At 45.1% G+C, this 19,647-nt stretch overlaps 1 protein-coding gene across 1 annotated transcript in view; it reads left to right on the top strand.

The window, feature by feature from the left end:
- Positions 1–19,647, top strand: part of LOC126188910 (ras-related protein Rab-21) — a 43,686-nt gene that overhangs the window by 14,808 nt on the left and 9,231 nt on the right. Inside the window, exon 3 of the mRNA XM_049930607.1 lies at positions 17,688–17,806. Coding sequence (XP_049786564.1) covers positions 17,688–17,806 — 119 coding nt within the window. The remainder of the gene's footprint in view (positions 1–17,687; positions 17,807–19,647) is intronic.

Genomic DNA, 19,647 nt, shown 5'->3' with positions numbered 1-19,647 from the left:
AGCAGGATTGTTGAAGACCTACTATCAGGGCTTTATCACTGCCTCCTCCTCAACATTCAGCTCCCACACACTTTACTGTGGCACCTGCACTTTCTCAGCCATTGATCTTTCCACCTGTAGCCCTGGATTCCTCGCCTCTTTTCAATGGGGAATTCATGACAATTAGTGTGACAGTGATCATTTTCCAATTGTCTTAGCATTTCTTGAGCATCACTCATCTGGTAACCATTCCAGATGGTCCTCTACTAATGCAGATTATGATGCCGTTTCCTTGTCTACCATGCTAACTGCTCCACCACACAACGGTATTGATAAGTCTGTACAGAGTTTGACCGATGACATCCTTTCAGCAGCTGCTCTAGCATTTCTTTCTTTCTCGGGATCTCCCTGATGGAAGACTCTCCCTTGGTGGCCCCTCAAAATTGGTGTTGCTATTAAAGACCACTGTCGTGCCCTCCAACACTACAAACAGCATCCATCTCTCTGCCATAGGGCTGCAGTAGTCCCTCTTCACAGGTATGGGAAAAGATCAGATGCATTTTTCACTGCCGTCATCCTGCAGGTGTCCCAAGAATTTCGCTGAATGGTGTTTCCTCACCAGCCTCGACTCCTCACTGAGCATTTTGCTCGGCATTTCGTCAAGGCTTCAGTATTCCATCTTCTCAAACAGCATCTATGATGACTCCCTTTATCTTTTGTTTTCCATCACCTAGATCCTTATAATGCCCCATTTAGTGAGAGGTAATTTGCCCTTGCTCTCTGCCCCCAACACAGCTCTTGGACTGGACCAGGTACACGACCAAAAGCTTCAACTCTTCAATGGCTAGCCAACATCATTTATTTGTCCTTTTCAGTTGTCTCTGGAGTGAGGGGGAATTCCCTTCCCTATGGTGAGGTAGTTTTGTTGTTCCAGTTTTGAAATCAGGTAGCCACCTCTTCATGTGTATAGCTATTGTCTGATCAGTTTAACCAATGCACTCTGCAAGTGACTTGAAAGTATGGCAAGTCGAAGTCTGTATGGATCCTTGAATATTGGGACCTTTGGCTTCAACCCAGGGTCATTTCTGCTAAGGTAGTCCCACTGCAGATAATTTAGTTCACCTGGAGTCTGCTATCCAAACGGCTTTTGTGTGGCGTCAGCACCTTATTGCAGTCCTCTTTGATCTGCAGAGAGTTTGTGATACCACATCCTTGCCACTATACAGGAGTGGGGCCTCCATTGCCTGCTTCCGATTTTTATCCACAGTTATCTTTCATGCCTCACTTTTCGGATACAGGTTGGTACCTCCCATCTGCAGGATAATGGGGTTCTGCAAGGCTCTGTTTTGAGTGTCCCTCTCTTTTTTGTGCCTATCAATGGTCTAGTGGTGACTGGGATGTACTGTGTTGCTCTCTATGTATGCTGATGACTTTTTCATTTATTTTTGTTTGCCCATGATTGGCACTGCTGAATGCAGACTGTAAGGAACAATACACAGAGTGCAGTCTCGGGCTCTTACACATGGCTTCCAGTCTTCAGTTGACAAGACCTACATTATGATTTTGTCGTCGCCGTACAGTGCGTCCCCGTCCAGATCTCCATTTGGTCATGGGCACCTTTTACACTAGCCCGGTTGAGAACCTGTATGCTGAACTACCACTGTTCTACTGCCGTGACTTTCTCCTCAGCAGGTATGCATGCCATTTGTCTGCCATGCATGGCCACCCATCCTATGCCTCCTTTTTTGATGATTCCTTTGATTGTCAGTATGGGGCGCATCCTTCTTTTCTGTTACCTCCTGGAGTCCACTTTTGGCACTTGTTACGGCGGCTTAACTTCACACTACCTGCAACTTCCCGGTGGATGTGAACCCTTCGCCACCTTGGCTTCGTGAAGCGGCCCATGTTAACCTTGGCGTTCATTCACTTCCTAAGGACACTATTCCAGCCTCGGTCAATCACCTTCAGTTTCATGACCTTTGTATTGTACTTCACGATACACCTTTCCATACACTGATGGCTCTCTGACTGACTGTGGGGGTTGGGTGTGCCTTCATCATGGCACCCATGTCTTTCGATATCGGCTTCCAGCACACTGCTCAGTATTTACATCCGAGCTCTTTGCCCTGTACCAAGCCACGCAGTACATCTGGTGGCACAGGCTTTTCAATTGCATCATCTGCTCAGAGTCTCTATGCCCTTCAGAGCATCTGTGTCCTGTACAGCATCCATCCCTTAGTGCAGTGGATCCAGAAAAACTGTCATTTGCTCACTCTTTGTGGAGCCAGTGTGATGTTTCTGTGGGTTTCTGGTCATGTCGATCTGCCAGCAAATGAGGCTGCTGATGGTTGACATGGCTTCCCCATCTTCATCAACGAAACCAGACATGTTGGTTGCACTTCAACGCCCTTTGATGCCTCAACAGTGCCAACTGGGGTGTGGACTGCTCTACTCTGCTATAGCTATATGAAGCATTGGTCCAGCCCTGTCTAGCGTACAGAGTCCCGCATACAGCTTTGCATCATCTTCAACATTACAGATGCTGGACCTGGTACGTCATTAGGGGATAAAACTGGCAACTGGCACCTTTCAGACTAGCCCTGTGATCAGCCCTCTAGCAGAGGCACAATTCCACTCTTGCAAATTCTATGCCAACAACAGTGGATCGCTTATGCATTACGCACCTGCTGCTCTCTGGAGCATCTGAACTACTGTCTCCTCATCCCATCTGCAGGGTACCATTCCCACAATGGCAGCCCAGGTCTGGGGCTACTATTGTCATTTGCATCCAGTTGCCACCCCCCCCCCCCACCCCCCCCCCTTTTTTTTTTTTTTTTTTTACAGAACTCCAACTTTCCCCTCTACCATCTTTTCTCTGGCCCACTCACATACATCTCCATGTTGCATTCCCCATCCACAGCTCTATCTGGACCTATCAAAAGGTCCAAAAGACTCAGCTCTGCCTGAGGCCTTCTGCTGCCAATTCTTATCAATTTTTGGCGGATTTTGGGATTCAGAAGTAGTTGGTACTGATGGCTTGATGGTTGCCGGTCATACTGACTTGGCTCCCCCTGCGGGTCCGGGGATTAGAATAGGCCCGAGGTATTCCTGCCTGTCGTAAGAGGCGACTAAAAGGAGTCCATCCCCCTCACGGGGGTAGTTAGCGCCTGCGTCCGGAGACGGACGGTTTCACGACCTATAATCGTGGTCTTTTTGGTTTTTCACTTCTCGTTTCTTCCTTCCTTTTGTTGGTTCCTTTCTTTGCTCTTCTCCACCTCACTGTCTTCCTTACTCTTTCCCTTGACTTCTCCTTGCCTTCTCATTGCCTTTTTCTCCTTGCCTTCTCATTGCCTTTTTCTCCTTGCCTTCTCATTGCCTTTTTCTCCTTGCCTTCTCATTGCCTTTTTCTCCTTGCCTTCTCATTGCCTTTTTCTCCTTGCCTTCTCATTGCCTTTTTCTCCTTGCCTTCTCATTGCCTTTTTCTCCTTGCCTTCTCATTGCCTTCTTCTCCTTGCTTCCTCATTGCCTTCTTCTCCTTGCCTTCTCTGGTCTCCGCCTCGGCGTTTGAGACAGTCTGTCCTCTTTCTCCCTCTCTCTCTTCTTTTTCCTCTTCTTCCTTCCTCCCTGTGCGTGTCTGAAGGCCGACCCACGCGTTCGCACGCGTAGCCGGTGACGGGGTAACGCGTAAGTCCCCGCCCTGGGTAGACATGTAAGGCACGCGCGTACCCCCTGGTAAAGGCCAGGCCCGGGGAGGGGTGATTGCCTGAGCTGATACCTTCTGACCATGCCGATTGGTCCCTCCGTCTGTTTCTCGGGAGGTGTGACCTGAGGTGTAAACATTCACCTAAGGCGGGAGTGCCCTCTGAGAGGGTCCCCACAAGGAAGGAGCGCGCCATCGGAGACTCTGGCAATCATGGGGGATTCCTCCGCAATGGATTCTACTCCATCGCTTTCGACTTCGACCCAAAAACGGAAACGTGACCAGCCAACAGTGACAAAAGTACTACCGCCTGCCCCACAGTTCCTCGTAGTTTCTCGATCTGAGGACGGAAAGGATTTTTCCTCTGTCAACCCTTTCGTTATTCAGAAGGGCGTAGATGCCATAGCCGGATCTGTCAAATCTTGTACCAGGTTGCGTAACGGTACCTTATTACTAGAAACTGAGAATGCCTTTCAGGCACAAAAACTGCTTCGGGCCACACTCTTGTACACGTTCCCTGTCCGGGTGGAGGCCCACCGAACTTTGAATTCGTCTCGTGGTGTAGTCTATAGTAGCTCCCTCGACGGATTGACTGACGAGGAGCTTCAATCTTTCCTCGCTGAGCAGGGCGTGACGGCTGTCCATAGGGTCATGAAAAAGGTCAACAATAACCTTGTACCGACCCGGACACTTTTCTTGACCTTCGATAGTGTTAAGCTGCCATCGCGCATCAAGGCGGGCTACGAGGTTATTTCTGTTCGCCCCTATGTCCCGACACCTACGCGCTGCTACCAGTGTCAGCGTTTCAATCACACTCGACAGTCTTGCTCCAATGCGGCTAGATGTGTCATTTGTGGCAGGGATGCCCATGAGGGTGACTGTCCACCTCCGTCTCCTCATTGTGTGAACTGTCAGGGTGACCATGCCGCATCCTCCCGCGACTGTCCTGTCTATAAGGAAGAACGCTGTATCCAAGAAATTCGGGTCAAAGAGAAAGTGTCCACCTCGGCTGCTCGCAAGCTATTGGCTAGTAGGAAGCCCACGCTGCTCCCAGCGGGGAAATACAGCACTGTCCTCGCCTCTCCTCGGACTACCCGGGAGGTAGCAACCCAGACATGCGATCTGACCTTCATCACCACGGTCGTCCGTTCGGCCAGTGCTAAGATCGCGCGGTCGACGTCTCCTCTTCCTCCCATCACCCCACAGACACCAGCCACTTCCTCAGCTTCTGCTAAGTCGAAGACCCCGAAGTCAGATGCACGGGCCTTCAAGAAGGAACCATCCCGTGCAGACTTCCTCCGTCCCTCGACCTCCCAGCCTTCGACCGGTACTTCCACCAAACGTCCTTCTAAAAAGGCGCATAGGAAGCACAGTTCTCCTTCTCCGCCACGGCGCCTTTCTTCTCCTGCGCCACCCAGCGGTTGCCGCCCCAGGCCGTCATCCGTTTCGCCTGGCCGCACCGCTGGTAGCCGAACATCTGGCCGTTCACCGGCGGAGGAAGCTCCCCCTCCCGGCCATCCTCCCGAGATGGCCGATGACCCTATAGACCCCATGGACGATGACTGTCCGCCTACTGATAGCGGCGGCAGTGCTCGCTCGAAGCCAGGCCCTAAGCGGCCTTCGAGGTGACCCCTTCTTTCTTTTTCCTTTTCTTACGATGGCACTTATTAACTGGAATATTCGCAGCATTCGCTCCAACCGAGAGGACTTGAAGTTGCTGCTCCGCTTGCATCGTCCGCTCGTCGTAGCCCTCCAGGAAACGAAGCTACGCCCATGCGATCAAATTGCCTTGGCACACTACACCTCTGTGCGTTTTGACCTACCCCCTGTGGTAGGTATCCCAGCTCATGGAGGGGTTATGTTGCTGGTCCGGGATGATATTTACTACGATCCCATCACGTTGCACACCGGCCTGCAGGCAGTTGCCATCCGCATTACTCTCCCCACCTTTACGTTTTCCTTCTGTACCGTTTACACTCCATCGTCATCTGCCGTTACCAGGGCAGACATGATGCAACTTATTGCTCAGCTACCTGCACCATTTTTGTTAACTGGAGACTTCAATGCCCACCATCCCCTTTGGGGCTCTCCAGCATCCTGCCCGAGGGGCTCCTTGTTAGCAGACCTTTTCAACCAGCTCAATCTTGTCTGCCTCAATACTGGCGCCCCAACTTTTCTTTCGGACACATCTCATACCTATTCCCATTTAGACCTCTCTATCTGTACTCCCCAACTTGCACGCCGGTTTGAGTGGTATGCACTTGCTGATACATATTCGAGCGACCACTTCCCGTGTGTTATCCATCTCCTGCAGCATACTCCCTCTCCGTGCTCCTCTAGTTGGACCATCTCCAAGGCAGACTGGGGGCTCTTCTCTTCCAGGGCGACCTTTCAGGATCAAACCTTCACAAGCTGCGATCGTCAGGTCGCACACCTCACGGAAGTCATTCTCGCTGCTGCTGAATATTCCATCCCTCACCCTACTTCTTCTCCACGTCGCGTACCGGTCCCCTGGTGGGCCGCAGCATGTAGAGACGCTTTACGTGCTCGTCGACGTGCTTTACGCACCTTTAAACGCCACCCTACAGTGGCGAATTGTATTAATTATAAACGATTACGTGCTCAGTGTCGTCGTATTATTAAAGAAAGCAAGAAAGCCAGCTGGGCTGCTTTCACAAGCACCTTCAACAGTTTTACTCCTTCTTCTGTTGTCTGGGGTAGCCTGCGCCGGCTATCTGGCACTAAGGTCCACTCCCCAGTTTCTGGCTTGAAGGTCGCGAATGAAGTCCTTGTGGCCCCTGAGGCTGCCTCCAATGCCTTCGGCCGCTTTTTTGCCGAGGTTTCGAGCTCCGCTCATTACCACCCTGCCTTCCTCCCCCACAAACAGGCAGAGGAGGCTAGGCCACCTAACTTCCGCTCCTCGAATCGTGAAAGTTATAATGCCCCATTCACCATGCGGGAACTCGAAACCGCACTTGGCCGATCACGGTCCTCCGCTCCAGGGCCTGATTCTATTCATATTCAGATGCTGAAGAACCTTTCTCCTGCGGGTAAAGGTTTTCTTCTTCGTACATACAATCGCATCTGGATTGAGGGACATGTTCCCGCATGCTGGCGCGAGTCTATTGTTGTCCCGATTCCTAAGCCGGGGAAGGACAAGCACTTGCCTTCCAGTTATCGACCTATCTCGCTTACCAGCTGTGTCTGTAAAGTGATGGAGCGAATGGTTAACTCTCGATTGGTTTGGCTGCTCGAGTCTTGACGCCTACTTACCAATGTACAATGTGGATTTCGAAGGCGCCGCTCTGCTGTTGACCATCTGGTTACCTTGTCGACCTTCATTATGAATAACTTCTTGCGGAAGCGCCCGACCGCGGCTGTGTTCTTTGATTTGGAGAAGGCTTACGACACCTGTTGGAGGGCGGGCATTCTCCGCACCATGCATACATGGGGCTTTCGCGGTCGCCTCCCTCTTTTTATTTGTTCCTTTTTATTGGATCGACAGTTAAGGGTACGTGTGGGTTCTGTCCTGTCCGACACCTTTCGCCAGGAGAATGGGGTGCCACAGGGCTCAGTTTTGAGCGTCGCTCTCTTCGCCATCGCGATCAATCCAATAATGGATTGCCTCTCAGCTGATGTATCAGGCTCCCTTTTCGTGGACGATTTTACCATCTATTGCAGCGCGCAGTGTACACGTGTCCTGGAGCGCTGTCTTCAGCGTTCTATTGACCGTCTTTACTCCTGGAGTGTCGCCAATGGCTTCCGTTTTTCTGCCGAGAAGACGGTCTGTATTAACTTCTGGCGCTACAAAGAGTTTCTCCCACCGTCCTTACGACTCGGTCCCGTTGCTCTCCCAATCGTGGAGACAACCAAATTTTTAGGCCTTACCTTTGACAGGAAACTTAGCTGGTCTCCACATGTGTCATATTTGGCCGCCCGTTGTACCCGTTCTTTAAATGTCCTCCGTGTTCTCAGTGGTATGTCGTGGGGAGCGGATCGAACCGTCCTACTTAGTCTATATCGGTCGATCGTCCGCTCCAAGCTGGATTATGGGAGCTTCGTATACTCCTCTGCACGGCCATCCATCTTACGCCGCCTCAACTCCATACAACATCGGGGTTTACGACTTGCGATCGGAGCATTTTATACCAGTCCCGTAGAGAGTCTTCATGCTGACGCTGGCGAATTGCCACTCACCTACCGGCGCGATATACTGCTTTGTCGGTATGCCTGTCGGCTACTGTCAATGCCCGACCATCCGTCTTATCGTTCCTTTTTTGACGACTCTCTTGACCTTCAATACGGGTTGTATGTCTCTGCCTTGCTACCCCCTGGAGTTCGCTTTCGTCGCCTCCTTCAACACCTTAATTTTTCACTCCCTGCAACCTTTCGAGTGGGCGAGAGCCGCACGCCACCTTGGCTCCAGGCTCAGGTCCGCGTTCACCTCGACCTCAGCTCGCTCCCAAAAGAGGTCACCCCCGGTTCGGTCTACCACTCCCGTTTTTTGGAACTTCGTTCAAAGTTCATCACCATGACTTTCATTTATACAGATGGCTCTAAGACCAATGACGGGGTTGGGTGTTCCTTTATTGTCGGGGCACAAAGTTTCAAATACCGGCTCCATGGCCATTGTTCGGTCTTCACAGCTGAGCTCTTTGCCCTCTACCAGGCTGTTCTTTACATCTGCCGCCACCGACATTCTGCTTATGTCGTCTGCTCAGATTCCCTGAGCGCCATCCAGAGCCTCAGTGATCCGTACCCGGTTCACCCTTTCGTACACCGGATCCAACGCTCTCTTCAGCAGCTGGTGGACGTCGGTACGCCGGTTAGCTTTATGTGGGTTCCTGGCCATGTCGGTATCCCTGGGAATGAAGCTGCAGATGCCGCGGCCAAAGCTGCGGTCCTCCAGCCTCGGACAGCTTCTTGTTGTGTCCCTTCGTCCGATTTTAGCAGGGTCATTTGTCGGCGCGTCGTGTCGCTGTGGCATGCCGATTGGGCTGCACTTACCGACAACAAGCTTCGGGCCTTAAAACCTCTTCCCGTGGCTTGGACGTCCTCCTCACGCCCTTCTCGGCGGGAGGAGGTCGTTTTAGCAAGGTTAAGAATTGGACACTGCCGGTTCAGCCATCGCCATCTGCTGACGGCTGCGCCGGCGCCGTTCTGCCCATGTGGGCACTTGCTGACGGTTAGGCACATTTTAATGTCCTGTCCAGATCTTACCACACTGCGCCTCGATCTTAACCTGCCTAATACTTTCGATGCCATTTTAGCGGATGACCCACGAGCAGCTGCTCGTGTTCTTTGTTTTATCAATTTGACAAACCTCGCTAAGGACATTTGATGATGTTTTTTAATCCTCTGCCTGTCTGTCTGTCTTTTATTGTGTTTTCCCTTTTAGTTGTTGTTGTCAACTTGTGCCTCGCGGTGCATTTTTAGAGTAGTCAGGGCGCTAATGACCATTGAAGTTGTGCGCCCTAAAACCACAAAAAAAAAAAAAAAAAAAAAAAAAAAAAAAAAAAAAAAAAAAAAATACTGACTTGGCTTACATTCATGTGGCATTTTGTGAACTCTGTTCCTTGATGAATGGTGGCAGTGTTTCCTCTGCAGAGTTAGCAACCATCTCTCATGCTCTAGAACACATCTGTTTCTGTACTGGTGAATCCCTTTTCATCTGTAGTGACTCTTTGAGGAGTTTACAGTTCTTGACCAATGTTACTCTGCCATCCCTTGGTCCTGACTATCTAAGAGTCCTTTTTTGCCCTCAAACAATGTTTATGTGCAGTGGTCTCTGTCTGGACCCCAGGTCACATTGAGACTCAGGGTATGAACTCACTGACAGGCTGGCCAAATTGGCTACTGGCAAACTGCCTCTTGAGATTGGTATTCTGACATTGGACCTTCAGTCGGTACTGTGCCATCAAGTTTTAAGGATTTTGAATACAGAATGGCATACCCTGGCCTCACTGAACAAAATATGGGTGATAAAGGAGACTACAATTTTGTGGATGTCCTTCATGTGGACCACTCACAAGGACTCCATCTTCTTTTGGCAGCTCTGCATCGACCATAGTTGACTGACTCATGGTCATTGTCCCCATCATGAGGATCCACACTGTTATTGTGGTGCCTGTTTGATAGTGCTCCACTTTTTACTGGACTGTTCTAACCTATCTGCCCTGTGGCAGATTCTAAGATTCCTTACCCCTGATGTTGGTGGACAGTGTCTCAGCATCTGACCTGTTTTTACGGTTTACTTGTGAAGGGGGTTTTAACACTCTCTAATGGAGGGTGGCTCAGCCTTTTCAGCCCATTTGGGATTGATAGGATGCCCTGTTGCATCCATTGTCCCGACTGGGCAGTGGCTGTCTGTGCTGTTTCTCATGTGTTCTGTCTGACATGGTGTTCTTCCTCTGTTTTCTTATGTTTCTGTCACCTTGTCCATGTCTCTAGTCTTTGCTGTGTATTGTTGGATGGGGTGCCTCTGTTAAGTGTTGAGGTGGGAGAGGGGGGGGAGAGGTAAGTCTCCCATATTAGTGTCTGCCTTTGAGGGCCTCCTGCTGCTCCCGGTATGGGGCATTTCTCCAGCTTTTCTTGCTTTTTCCCTCCCTTTTCATCTTCCTTGTTCTTGAATCTTTATTAGACCTTGGGATTTTCTTTCCTTGGGTTTCACGCACTGGGCCCTTCTTTGGTGTGTAATTCTGTTAACTTGCCTGTTCCAGATAGGGGGGTCTGATGACATTCTGGTCCCTTTAACCCTTAAACCAACACACAAACATGCTACTTTCTGTTCTGTGGATGTGTTGACTCACATCTGTACCAGTATCTAAACAGGATTACCAAATAATGCTAGACACAATTTTATTTGCATCTGGCAGTAGCTACAGCCCTGACGTAGTTGACAACATTGTACTCAATAATGAAAAGGAGAAAGATCTCGCCCTGTGTTTAACCCCCTCTGCAGTAACGGTTGTTACTAAAATCAGCTGGTCTACTACCCCATATTAGGAAAGTTGTCTAACAAATTAATAAAAAATCTCAAACTTTGCTACCATAAAACTTCGTTTTATGTAAAAAGCACCACAGCTCAAGTGTTATTCAACACCAATGATAAAACAGATTTATCATGTAATGGTGGTTATTCAATCACTTACATTGACTGTAACAAACTGTATATTGGTTGAACAGGCAGGGCTATAGCAGTTGACTGAGCCTGGAGATTACACAAGTCAAACTCTACTTTCATTGAACATGTACTGAATAAGGTCATAGATACAAAGTCAGTGCAGAAGTTCTACATAATGTAGAAGCACACAAGATAGACATTTAGCGCCTCCCTCCTCCTCCTCCTCCTCCTCCACCACCACCACCACCACCACCACCACCACCACCACTACTACCAGCTTCTAAATGAGCACATACCCATTCTGTAGCTTTTCAGGGTCCAGTCAACTAGACACACACACTCCATAACCTAAATCCCAACTGTCGCATTCATCTGCACAAACTTGGGTCACAATATAGTTTATACTTTACTCTGTTTTTTCCTTACAGCCTTCAGCACTACATTCATACTACTTGTATACTTCAATATTGTGTATTTTCATTCTGTACGGTGTGATACTGTCAATATTGTAATTTAACATGTTGGGTGCACAGCATGAGTGGTGGTCACTCGATTTGACTTTTCTCACCTTATATTATGACTGAAGAATCTTTGCGTACTGATTTTTAAAAATATAATGTAGTTGGAGTGATAAAAATCTACTAACCAAGCAGCAGCAGGAGAACACACACTTAAGAAAAGTATTACATATGCAAACTTCTGGAGCCAGTGGCTCCATAATGTGGCAGGGAGATTGAAGAGAAAGGAAGAGGGGTGAAGGAAAAGGACTGAAGAGGTTTAGCAAAAGGGGTAGGGGTCAGAAAAGTCACCCAGCACCCCAGGTCAGGGGAGACTCACTGGACAGGATGAGAAGGAAAGACTGATTGTTGGGGACTGCACTGGACAGGACTTGAAAACCTGAGAACTTAAAGGTGGAAAATAGGGTAATATGTAAGACAGAGATTACTGCTAAAACACCATGCACAAGTTAATAAGAGTGAAAAGCTAAGTGCATTGTACGTGATAAAAGTGGGAGGGGGCAGCAAAAAATAGAGGGGCTAGTAAATGAAAGATGTAGAAACCTAAAATGAGGAAATGAATAGTCACTGTGAAGAAATGCTGAGACTGAAGAAGTTAACATAAATTAAAGCCAAGTGGGTGGCCAAGGACATGTTATAGCACCAGTTCCTACCTGCGGAGTTCTGAGAAACTGGTGTCTGGAGGAAGAATCCAGACAGCAAGTGTGGTGAAACAGGCACTGAGGTCATGACTGTCATGTTGTTGTAGTGCATGCTCTGCAACAGGATATTGCACATTGCCAGTATACACCCTCTGCCTATGCCCATTCATCCTAACTGATAACTTGGTGGTAGACATGCCGATGTAAAAGGGCAAATAGTGTTCACATGAGAGGTGGTATATGACGTGCCGTTTCATAGGTGACTCTCCGTTTGATAGTATGTTTTGCCAGTTACAGAGCTGGTATAAGCAGTAGTAGTAAGGTACATAGAAAGTGTCTCCAATCCTTTTCCTTCACCCCCCCTTCCTTCCCCTTAAATCCTTCTGCCAGGAGGCTGCTCTGGCTCTGAAAGCTTGCATATGTAATATCTTTGTGTGTTTTCTCCTGCTGCCACTTGGTGAGTAGATATTTTATTTAAATTATATTTTCAAAAAATTATTACTTTAATTCATATATTAGCCTGTGTGCATTGACTATATCTTTGTTTCTAATGTTTTGTTCCCTACACACTAGTGTCCCTTGTGGACACTAATCAGGTGTTTCGTGATAGTGTCCCAGTCAGCTGAAAACAGATTTGAAATCAACAAATATTAGTAGAACTATTTGTATTTCAACTTTAAATACGAATTCTTCTGCCAAGAAATCAAGGATGGTTCCATGAGTTTCATATACAATATAATACCAACAAATTGAAAAGTGAACCTTGAGGTGTTATAAGTAATGCATCTCATGTTTTCAAACAATGGAAAATCCAGGATGGAATGTAACAATACCAGAGAAGAAAAGTTGCTACTCACCATATAGCGGAGATGATGAGTCGTGATAGGCACAACAAAAAGAGCTTTCGACAATGTAGGCCTTTGTCAGCAGTAGTTGTGCGCGCGCCCACACGCACACGCAAACGCAACTTGCACACACATCTGCTGTCTCAGAGAGTTGAAACCACACTGGTGTGTGGTTTCATCTTTCTGAGACTGCAGATGTGTGTGCGAGTTGGGGGGTGCAGTTGCGGATGCGCATGTCTACTGCTGACAAAGGCCTTCCTGGTCGAAAGCTATAATTGTGTGAATCTTTTCGTTGCGCTTATCGTGACTCAGCATCTCCACTATATGGTGAGTAGCAACTTTCTTTCTCTGGTATTGTTGCATCTCACATTTCGCATTTTCACTCTTTTATTGCTTCTGTATTGTTAAATTTAAGACATGCTGACTTAAAATATAAATAACATATCACCACCACCAGCCAATTTCAAGAAAACCATGTGAGGTCATATCTCATTGAAATCTCTGAAGTGTTTTTGTTTATTCTTCCATAAAGTGGTATCGAGCAAGGTGGCACAGTGGTTAGCACATTGGACTCGCATTCATTGGGATGACGGTTCAAATCCATGTCCGGCCATCCTGATTTAGGCTTTCCGTAATTTCCCTAAATCGCTTCAGGGAAATACCAAGATGATTCCTTCAAAAGGGCATGGCAAACTCCCTTTCCCATCCTTCCCTAATCTGATGGGGCCAATAACCTCACATCTACATCTACATCTACATTTATACTCCGCAAGCCACCCAGTGGTGTGTGGCGGAGGGCACTTTACATGTCACTGTCATTACCTCCCTTTCCTGTTCCAGTTGCGTATGGTTCGCGGGAAGGACGACTGCTGCAAAGTCTCTGTGCATGCTCGAATCTCTCTAATTTTACATTCGTGATCTCCTTGGGAGGTATAAGTAGGGGGAAGCAATATATTCGGTACCTCAGCCAGAAACACACCCCTTAGACCTGGACAGCAAGCTACACTGTGATGCAGAGTGCCTCTCTTGCAGAGTCTGCCACTTGAGTTTGCTAAACATCTTCGTAATGCTATCACGCTTAGCAAATAACCCTGTGACGAAACGCGCCGCTCTTCTTTCGATCTTCTCTATCTCCTCTGTCAACCCGACCTGGTATGGATCCCACACTGATGAGCAATACTCAAGTATAGGTTGAATGAGTATTTTGTAAGCCACCTCCTTTGTTGATGGACTACATTTTCCAAGGACTCTCCCAATAATCTCAACCTGGCACCCTCCTTACCAACAATTAATTTTGCATGATCATTCCACTTCAATCATTCCGTACTCATACTCCCAGATATTTTACAGAAGTAACTGCTACCAGTGTTTGTTCCGCTATCATATACTCATACAGTAAAGGATCCTTCTTTCTATGTATTCGCAATACATTACATTTGTCTATGGTAAGGGTCAGTTGCCACTCCCTGCACCAAGTGCCTATCCACTGCAGATCTTCCTGCATTTCGCTGCAATTTTCTAATGCTGCAACTTCTCTGTATATTACAGCATCATCTGTGAAAAGCTGCATGGAACTTCAGACACTATCTACTAGGTCATTTATATATATTGTGAAAAGCAATGGTCCCATAACACTCACCTGTGGCACGCCAGAGGTTACTTTAACGTCTGTATACGTCTCTCCATTGAGAACAACATGCTGTGTTCTGTTTGCTAAAAACTCTTCAATCCAGCCACACAGCTGGTCTGATATTCCGTAGGCTCTTACTTTATCAGGTGACAGTGCGGAACTGTATCAAACGCCTTCCGGAAGTCAAGGAAAATGACATCTGCCTGGGAGCATGTATCTAATATTTTCTGGGTCTCATGAACAAATAAAGCAAGTTGGGTCTCACACAATTGCTGTTTCCGGAATCCATGTTGATTCCTACAGAGAAGATTCTGGGTTTCCAGAAATGACATGATACGCGAGCAAAAAACATATTCTAAGATTCTACAACAGATTGATGTCACAGATACAGGCCTATAGTTTTGAGCATCTGCTCGACGACCCTTCTTGAAAACTGGGACTACCTGTGCTCTTTTCCAATCATTTGGAACCTTCCATTCCTCTAGAGACTTGCGGTACATGGCTGTTAGAAGGGGGCAAGTTCTTTCATGTACTCTGTGTAGAATCAAATTGGTATCCCCTCAGGTCCAGTGGACTTTCCTCTTTTGAGTGATTTCAGTTGCTTTTCTATTCCTTGGACACTTATTTCGATGTCAGCCATTTTTCGTTCGTGCGAGATCAACCAGTCAAACAGGGGTATGCCTGCATGTGAATTAGATACCTGAAAAATCTTAAGCAGTGCAGGGAACTGACATATAAAATGGATAATAACATTATAAATTGCTGATCCCCAACACAAGATGTATCACCCAGGTCTCATTTATTGGCTATGTGTATCTAAATGGAATTCCCATACAGTGACAGATTACACACAGATTTTAGTTCATGTCAGAGACAACAAGGAACTATACTCTTGTGCTGCTAGTGGTGTAACAGAAATAATAAAATATTTATGTAAGATAAAGGGAAGGCAACCACTCGCCTGTAGTGGACTGATGTATGGAGTGTACAAACACATAACGGAAAACAGTACTCATAGTAGCTTTCCAGCTCCTGCTCTTTTTATAGTGATTTTTGAAGGCAGAGATTGTAAAGGAGATGAAAGTGTATACTTATTAAGGAATATGAATGAACAGTGAGTTGTAGATAAGTAAAGAAAACTCAGTAAGAAAGATAAAAGGGTACGGGAAGAAAGACAGTCGAATCAGCATGTATAACAATTTTGTTACAACAATTATCTCATAGCTGAGGGGGTCATTGTGTATGTTAGTAATGGTACCTCTGATCCCATCTGTGTACACGGTGTGTGCAGTGTCATGATAAGGCAATAATAACGATAATTTTTTGCTATGTATTTTGACAAACGACCAACATGTAAACCACATTAATTTTGTAAGTTTAGAAATATAAGCAGTGGTGTATGTATGTGTATTAGCTGTCAAAGATAATCTAGGTAAATAGTAAGAATGTTCATTTACCTTATTTAGCAGTACTCGTTTTACCTGATGTTATAATGTATTTTGTCAGTAATGTGAATAGTATTTAAGTGGTTTGTATTCTTTGATGCCTGGAGATGAACACCAGTGTTTTGCAATGGGTCACAGATAAATTATCATAAAATTAATAATATATGAACATTGTGAGTGATAACAATGTACATGTTAGGGGGACAAGAAAGTAATGTCTTTTTACGTTAATTTCAAACAGATAAATAAATGAATTTTTATTTGTAATCAATGATGTAATCATCCTCATTATCGACAACTTTTTTCCATCTAGTGTGCAAATTTTCAATGTCCAATCAATACAAACCAAATGGTTTTTGAACAAAATATGTGCAGGTAGCATTTTGGATATCATCAGCATTTTCACATTTTTTACCACTTAGAAAGTGTTGTAATGATCAGAATAAATGGAAGTCCGATGGTGCAATAATGGACAACCGCAGTGGGTGAGTCAGTGTCGCCCACCCCAATTTATTAACTTTTTCCAGGCTTTGTCTTGCACAGTGTGGTCCTGTATTATTGTGTTACAGAATAACGCTGTTTCTGTTGGCCATTACTGGGCACTTTTCAATTAAAGAGCATTTTACCCAATCCAGTTGTTAGCAATAAAGATCTGCATTTGAGGGTTCTCCAGGTTTCGGCATTTCAAAATGAAAGAACATGTGAATACTCCACAAAGACACAAAAGTGCCTTGAGTCACTACTGTTAGTGATTTGGATTAGAGGGCCCATTTTTCATCTCCAGTGATCAAAAAATGATTCTGTATTGTGCTGTTGAACCAATAAGCTGCATGTGGTAGATTGGTTAGCTTTGTTTGTCTTTACCAATCTGCTGCAAATATTAATGGATGCTTAACCAAGGTTGGTTAACTATGTTTGACTGTTCCTTGATTGACACAGATTTGTTTCCACTTCTGCCCTTAACATGCCATTGTCTAAATTTATTGGCCTTCCTGATCAACATGATTTGGAAAGATCAGAATTACCAGATTTGAACCTTGAAAACCATCTTTGGTATTTGTGAACATCTAATGCACTTTGATAAACAATGCAAATGTTTTTGGTAGCAAATATTGTGCTACTAACCTTGCAAAACTCAAAAAGCATACAGTGCTGCATATGTATGTCTTCTGGTATTTTGCTGGCCATTTCACTTTAAATTTAAGAAAAAAATTATTTATTAGTAAACAAGTCACTCTGGCCTTAAAATGCCTTTGGCATGACTTTTAAGTGTACAGTGAGCTGGTAGATGATAGATGAATATCAATGTGCACAGAAACGGCATTACTTTCCAGTCTCCCCTAATAGAACTATTTATTATGAATAAATTTACTCTTTACGTAAGCCATAAAGCAACAAACGTTTAAATAGAAAATTGGTGCTAAATAAATGGGACAAATGCTTAAATATGAAGTGGGCTAGCAAGAATCTTGTCTTGAAACTTTTATGCTGTGGTTTTGTGCATCATGAATCCGAATGAAGTAAATTCAGAGACACGCATTTTAACAACACCAATACCAAGTGTAGCTGCTTTTGAGAAACAAAGTAAAAAAAGTAACAGCTGAAAGCTTATTTCATCTTTGGCAGGGGCTTAGGAATATAAAAAATGTCAAGTTGCACAAGGGCCCCCCCCCTCCCCGTGTGTGTGTGTGTGTGTGTGTGTGTGTGTGTGTGTGTGTGTGCATGCACAGATGTATTTATTAAGTTTGGTCTGATTCTGCGTACCCAAAAATAATGGGAATTCTAATTATGCTGTATTTTCTGTAGGTGAAAAACTGGGTGAAGGAACTGAAGAAGATGCTTGGAAGTGACATATGTTTAATAATTTGTGGAAACAAAATTGATTTGGAGAAACAGAGAACAGTTCCTATTGAAGTTGCTGAAGAGTAAGTTCATTCAGAAAAAATATTTTCCTTGAATAAACTATCAGTCACTAATTCAATAAGTGTCAGATATTCATGCTAAATAACTTTTCTAATACTTAATGTGCACCTTGTAAAATTATTTTGTCATTTTTTTCTGGCTGGTATACCCATAATTTCACTTCAGGTTTATTGGTCTGTAGCTAATCTGTGTTACTGGTGCAATGTTTGAAATTTACTTCCCTCTCCACCAAGCTGTGGTAACCAGCTGTGTGTGTATGCTACCAATGACATATTGGTGAACATAAACACCATTTGATCTCAGCCTAAACATTTTCATTATTTTTCTTTAATATGCAAGTAATAAATAAGTAGTTCGAAATAGAATCCTATAACCACTGACTGAAATGAGTGTACAGCAGTTGCTAACTCTACTGTTATTGCTGAAATCATAAGTGAGAGGAGAAGAGCAGAGAGATGTTTTCATGCTTAAATAAAGCTTGTGTGTGTGTGTGTGTGTGTGTGTGTGTGTGTGTGTGTGTGTGTGTGTGTGTGTGTATTATTTGCTACTTGATAAGTGCATGTTTTTCCTCTGAACAGGTAGTTTCATTGTGATGATAATTAAATACAGGGTGTTTAATGTATGATGCAAGTGTTGTCTGGCATTACATGAGAACCAATACCCTCTTAGGCTGGCTCCAATCATTGCCTGTTGCTCCAGCCCATACAATGTGGCAGTTTGATGCATTGGTTTTAACTGAGAATAAGCCAGATGAGTTGGGAATGGTTTCAGAAAGAAGTCCTAAAAATCTTCTGCACTATTTAGCAGTTCAGGCTGGAGTCACAATACCATCTGCTCACAGAACTGTGCACAAACTCAACCTAAAACCATTACTAAATAATGGAAGTGCATCACCTGACTGATTCAGATATTGCTTTTTGGCATCAGTACTGAAACATGCTATTGCAGTTTGTACATGGAAAATTGTTCCTAAATATTCTTTCTTTCTAATGAAGCCATTTATTAACTTACATTGTTACAGTGAGAGAAATGAAATGTTATTCTTGGAGTATCTAAAATACAGTAATCATCTTACTTTAGATTCAAAGTTCCTGCTGGCCTTCCATTTATCTACATGTGTATCCTAAACTAGTTGAAGGCATTTTCACTGCACCCCATAAAATTGGAAGTTCTCCATCATTCTATGGAATATCATAATTATTTCCAATGAGACCTCAAATGCTACAGTAATTAATAACTAAATCAATTAACCGTCTTTGTTACAGTTAACTGAATTTCCCCTGTGATGTGGTTCTGTCCTGCTGTTACCTGTAATTTCTCCTTTTAAACACGCTTAATGGATTTGAGGCAACACAATGGGGTTTTCTGATTATAGACCAGGGCCTTCACAGTGTGATATTTAATAAATTCTAACACATCATTGCTGGCCAATACTTACCTTCTTGATGTGAAATCTGTAGTATTGTTGATACACACACATAAAAACAAATTGGGAGGAGAGAGGGGTAGATCGGGGAAAGTTAAAAAGATGGGCAGGTCATTCAGACACCAGGACAAGGAAGCAATTGTAGTGATACCAGTATATCGTACATGTTTGGTTACCTCAAGGAAAATGTTTCTCGATCTGGTGTCCAAACTGGGTGTGAATGTGTAAAGATTATAAAACTAAAGTTCCATTTGAATCAGTGCAGCACCTGTGAGAATAGGATTGATCATTGTTTTTTGTTAGTGAGAGCTAGATAAGTTGAAAGAAGAATGTTATAGTCTATCAAACAGTCCTCCTCCAGATGTACAGTCATCTGTTAATGTGCCTGTCTGCTGTTCAATGCCTCTTCTATGACAC

The sequence above is a fragment of the Schistocerca cancellata genome, chromosome 5 (assembly GCF_023864275.1).
Source record: "Schistocerca cancellata isolate TAMUIC-IGC-003103 chromosome 5, iqSchCanc2.1, whole genome shotgun sequence".
Lineage (NCBI taxonomy): Eukaryota > Metazoa > Arthropoda > Insecta > Orthoptera > Acrididae > Schistocerca > Schistocerca cancellata.
Note: the sequence above shows the minus strand (reverse complement) of the source record. Positions and strands in the feature narration are given on the sequence as shown.